At 44.8% G+C, this 5,000-nt stretch overlaps 1 protein-coding gene and 1 long non-coding RNA gene across 3 annotated transcripts in view; one reads left to right on the top strand and one right to left on the bottom strand.

Moving 5' to 3' along the window:
* prmt1 (protein arginine methyltransferase 1) overlaps positions 1-4,169 on the top strand; it is a 4,492-nt gene extending 323 nt beyond the window's left edge. For both annotated transcript variants that reach the window (XM_083566754.1, XM_083566753.1), the window contains exons 2-10: positions 692-787; positions 871-1,026; positions 1,410-1,473; positions 1,570-1,712; positions 2,135-2,222; positions 2,325-2,440; positions 2,515-2,665; positions 2,794-2,915; positions 3,055-4,169. In XM_083566754.1, coding sequence (XP_083422880.1) covers positions 692-787; positions 871-1,026; positions 1,410-1,473; positions 1,570-1,712; positions 2,135-2,222; positions 2,325-2,440; positions 2,515-2,665; positions 2,794-2,915; positions 3,055-3,138 — 1,020 coding nt within the window. In that variant the 3' untranslated portion in view covers positions 3,139-4,169. The remainder of the gene's footprint in view (positions 1-691; positions 788-870; positions 1,027-1,409; positions 1,474-1,569; positions 1,713-2,134; positions 2,223-2,324; positions 2,441-2,514; positions 2,666-2,793; positions 2,916-3,054) is intronic.
* LOC310740261 overlaps positions 2,359-5,000 on the bottom strand; it is a 104,789-nt gene continuing 102,147 nt past the window's right edge. Inside the window, exon 2 of the long non-coding RNA XR_014537612.1 lies at positions 2,359-2,494. This is a non-coding gene — a long non-coding RNA (uncharacterized lncRNA). The remainder of the gene's footprint in view (positions 2,495-5,000) is intronic.

The raw sequence follows: 5,000 nt of genomic DNA, 5'->3' as shown, positions 1-5,000 counted from the left end.
TACCTCAGAAAAAACCCGCCAGCGCTGCTGTGTTCCCGCGATGCGGCTTCACTCAAAGTAGACACCGCGTTTTCTTTTACACGGTCCGGTTTTAGACGTTTTTGTCAGTGGTAATCCTCCGGTTCCGGTCGGGTTTCTGTTTCTCGCTGAATCACACCGGCTAGTTCGCTAGCTAACCTGCTCACCGCATGGGATTGGTTTTCATAGTCTACCCGTTTTACGGCAAATCCCGCCTCTTTGCTATGATAGGTTAGTCGTTGGAGCTATCAATGATGTCATTGGTAAGCCACCGAGTTATTGGCTCGGAGCATTCATTGACCAGCCTGTCATAACCGAGGAGGCGGGCTTTTCCTGAAAACAGGTGCGAATGAATTCGATAAAACGCATGGGGTTTTTTTGTTAGCCAGTCTAAATGATTACAGTCACAGCCGCTGGAGATTGTGAATAAAATGTCGGAGTGAGTGAGAACATCAGTGAACACTTCAGAGCTTGACGCTGGTTATCTACTAGCTCACGCGCCAGCATCGTGGTTTTGCTAACAGCTAGTCAGGGCTACAGGGAGGGGATGGAGATGGAGGGGGAGATGTTCATCTCACTTTAATTGATTCCTTTAAGATCAGTAGGCTCGTGTATCTATTATTATTATTATATTATTATTACTGTAAGTGTTTGATGTGGTGATGCCCTGCAGGTGTCTCAGGGGGAGAGCTCAGAGAAACCTGCTGCTGAGGACATGACGTCCAAGGACTACTACTTCGACTCCTATGCTCATTTCGGCATCCATGAGGTTGGACCACAAGCTCCTGCCCCGATCCTTATTGTGTAATCTCTTATTGTCCTCCTGTCTCAGTCATTCCTGTCTGTCTGTAGGAGATGCTGAAGGATGAAGTCCGAACCCTCACCTACAGAAACTCCATGTTTCACAACAAGCACCTGTTCAAGGATAAAGTGGTGCTGGATGTGGGCAGTGGTACAGGCATCCTGTGCATGTTTGCAGCCAAGGCAGGGGCCAAGAAAGTCATCGGAGTGAGTGTCTCTCTCTCTCTCTTTCGCGTGTACACACACACACACACACACACAACACACACACACACACACACTGCTTGTCTCTGCTCTCTCTAACCTCATTCAGATTTGAGACACATTATAGAACTGCTGGGGTGGGTGTGGCCTAATATTCTAATGAACAAGCTTGATTAATATCCCTGTTCTAGTCATGTGACTGTTTTCATTAAGCCACACCCACCTGAGTTAGAGCTGCTTTGAGTTCTGGTTGAATACACAGATGTAGTTGGTCGTAAGCTCTTGGGGTGGTGCTGATGAGACTGACAGAACCCAACCCGGGTGTAGAAGTGGAACAGCACTGAATTTAGGGTACAGATTGTAAACTGCTGTTTCTGATTCTGTAGATCGAGTGCAGCAGCATATCTGATTACGCCGTGAAGATCGTCAAGGCCAACAAGCTGGATCACAGTAAGTACACACACACACACACTGCATGAGGCTACTTGTTTTTCTATGAGTAAATGAGCGTCCACTTCCTGAGATGTATTCTCTTCCTCCCTCCAGTTGTGACCATAATAAAGGGTAAGGTGGAGGAGGTGGAGCTCCCAGTGGATCATGTAGATATCATCATCTCTGAATGGATGGGTTACTGTCTGTTCTATGAGTCCATGCTTAATACGGTCATCTACGCCCGAGACAAGTGGCTGGTGAGGATCAGACCTCTCTCTCTCTCTCTCTCTCTCTCTCTCCCCCCCCTGATTAATACACGTCTGTTAATCCTTGTTTAACGAAATACTGAAGTGTTCTCTAACTATCACTTGTTCATTTATAAAACACTGCAGATGTTCTAATGGTTCATTAGACTTTTTTTTTTACTTTATTTGGTGCCGGAGAAAAAAAGAAAAAAATCGCATGAAATTTTAATGAATAAATCTGGATGTGGGTTTAGGGATCTGGGGTAATTGTTTTCTCGAAGTAGTTCTGTTTGAAGGCCTTTTTAATAATTTCCTCCTCTATACCAGACAATCTCTTCAGGGAACAGGATCTGAATGTTTTTGTCCTTATAAAGATTCACACAGCAGTGTGTGTTATGTGCAGACGATGAGTACAACGAATGTTTGTGTTACAGAAACCTGATGGACTGATTTTCCCAGACAGAGCCACGCTGTACGTCACTGCTATTGAGGACCGGCAGTACAAGGACTATAAAATCCACTGTAAGTTTTCTGTTTGTGTGCCTTTACTGGATGTTCCTCTCACTCTGTATCCCATTTTTCCTCCATCGGTTTTAATGTTTTCTTTTCTTATGACTCCATCAGGGTGGGAGAACGTGTATGGCTTTGACATGTCCTGCATTAAGGAGGTGGCCATTAAGGAGCCCTTGGTGGATGTGGTAGACCCCAAACAGCTGGTTTCCAGCTCCTGTCTCATCAAGGTAACTAAATGTGTAAGATGTGCTCTTATAACACACACTGGATGTGTTGATAACCTGTGTTTTGTGTGTGTCAGGAGGTAGACATCTACACGGTGAAGATTGAGGACCTGTCCTTCACCTCACCCTTCTGCCTGCAGGTGAAGAGGAACGACTACATCCACGCTTTGGTCACCTACTTTAACATCGAGTTCACACGCTGCCACAAGAGAACCGGCTTCTCAACAAGTGAGTCACTGTGGAACCCCTTTAGGTTCTAGATCCTAAAAGCCTAGTCTGAAGTGGTATGATTGTGTCTGAACTTTGTCCTACATTCCTCCTGATGGTATTCTCTGGGAATTCTTTCTTCTCCTCAGGCCCAGAGTCTCCATACACTCATTGGAAGCAGACGGTCTTCTATTTGGATGATTATCTGACTGTGAAGACGGGGGAGGAGATCTTTGGCACCATCAGCATGAAACCCAATGTCAAGAACAATGTAAGTTACAGTGTTGAGGTGTGTTGTCCTTGTACACCACACCAGTTCTCCTACTTATTTTGAACGTCATAATTTTTATCCATTTATAGATGCATTCTTTGTAGAACATGAGTGAGAAGTTTGTGTGTGTGTGTTACAGAGAGACCTGGACTTCACTGTAGACATTGACTTCAAAGGTCAGCTCTGTGAGGTGTCCAAGACCTCAGAGTACAGGATGCGCTAAGTCTGCTGTGTGTGTGTGTGTGTGTGTGTGTGTGTGCAGGGAGGTCGCTGTCCGAGGGAGATCTGTGTGTGTGGGTGTGTGTGTGTCCATTTTCCTTTTAGACAGTGAAGGACTTTTATACAAATTCCACACATGGACACTTTGAGTCCGTATACAATGATGACGCAAAGGCGTTTTTATTGTGCAATATTTACACACATGGTTATTATTTTCTGTTCTTGAGCTAACAATGCACCACACACACACACACACACACACACACAGAGTAACCCACACTGTCTCCCTCTCACCTGTACATAGTTTTCATGGTCAGCCACTTTAACAATGTTGTGCAGTCATGGATCCTGTTGTCACGGCAACACACCTGTCCCGTTTTGATTTCTAGCGTTTAGTCGGTAAGAAGAGCCTCCTGTGACGGTTTGGTTGCTCCTCTCCATCAGCGTGTGTCTGTGTGTTTGGGGGCAAACGCGATCGCTCATTGGTGTATTTTTGAAATTCCCTGTACTAATCCACCATCTTCTGTGTTTAAAAACGTGTCACGTCATTAATTCAGGCCAGAACCCGAGCTCGGCTGCGTGTGGGGGTGTGTCAGCGCTCCTGTTCTTACCTCTGCAGTGTGTTGGTGTGCTCAGTAGAGGGCCCTCTAATAACGGTTTTATTTCTCATAAGTGTGGAGGAAATTCCCAACCCACCCCCTACCCCCGGTTGTGTGTGTTGGCACTTGAACACCGAGCTGCATGTGCTCTGAGATCATGTTTAACTCGTCCTCCTGATGTATGCCTGAGACACAGCTGCTTTCTTAACACCAGTGTCCCCCTCGTCCACTTTGTCCGTCTTCTCCTGTTTGTTGGAGAAACACACAGAACTGGACTTGTCCCAGCATCTCAAACATCTTTCGTTTTCCTCTCGGCAGTGTTTTTGCGTGTAACGGAGACGTTGGGTTTGTGTTCATCACCGCTCCATTATGTCCTTTAGAAATAAAATTTTCTGTATTCGTTTTTTTTAATAAAACAATAAAATTGGGATAAAAATTCGTCTCATTGCTTCATGTGTCAGAAATCAGTTTGTATAGAGAACGGGTCGGACCCTGCCGGAGTGTGTGACTCAGGATCTCTTCACTCTGTTCTCTCTCTCTCTCTCTCTCTCACTCACACACACACTAGCAGTTTCACCTGATATTCTTCATGCTGACAGGTGGTGTGTGTAGAATGTGTGTTTGTGTACAGAAGGAAAGAATAAACCACACAATAAACAGGATATTTTTTACTGTGCTCTCGTGTGCACGTTGTGAACCTTCTCATCAGGAGAGTTGTGAAGTGCCACGTGAAAGGCTTTTCTTTCCCGACTCTGCTATGCTGGATGGGGTGAAGGGTCTCAGGGTGCTGCAGGATCATATGCAGCTTTTTTTATAGTGACACAAAAATCAATGAGTTTAGTATCAAAATGTATTGTAGGACATTTAGTGATAAAAAGAGGTGTTTATACACAATAACAAGTTTGTGAAAATCATCTCGGAGATTTATGCAGGTTTGACGAGTAGAATTCAAGCTTCTCGCTTTCAGAAGTGGAAATGAAGTGTGTGTGTGAGACATTCTGTATATGTGCAATAAGGACCTCAGAATGAAGAAGCTGAAAGAAATGAAAACTAAAAACATCTTTTCACTTCTGTTCTCGTCTCAAACACGATTTATTTTATGTTTAAACCCGAACCTTTATCAAAATCCTCTTCATTGTCAGCAGCAGCACCTGCATCTAGAATCTAGGTGTGTGTGTGTGAGAGAGAGAAGAGGAGTGAGTGAGTGTAGTGGAGTTAGGGAGTGAGTGTAGAGGAGTGTGTGTTAGTGGTTGGGACACTGTGTGGG

Source organism: Silurus aristotelis (genome assembly GCF_946808225.1).
Source record: "Silurus aristotelis genome assembly, chromosome: 17".
NCBI classification, from domain to species: Eukaryota; Metazoa; Chordata; class Actinopteri; order Siluriformes; family Siluridae; genus Silurus; species Silurus aristotelis.
This window is presented reverse-complemented; position numbering and strand designations above follow the sequence as displayed.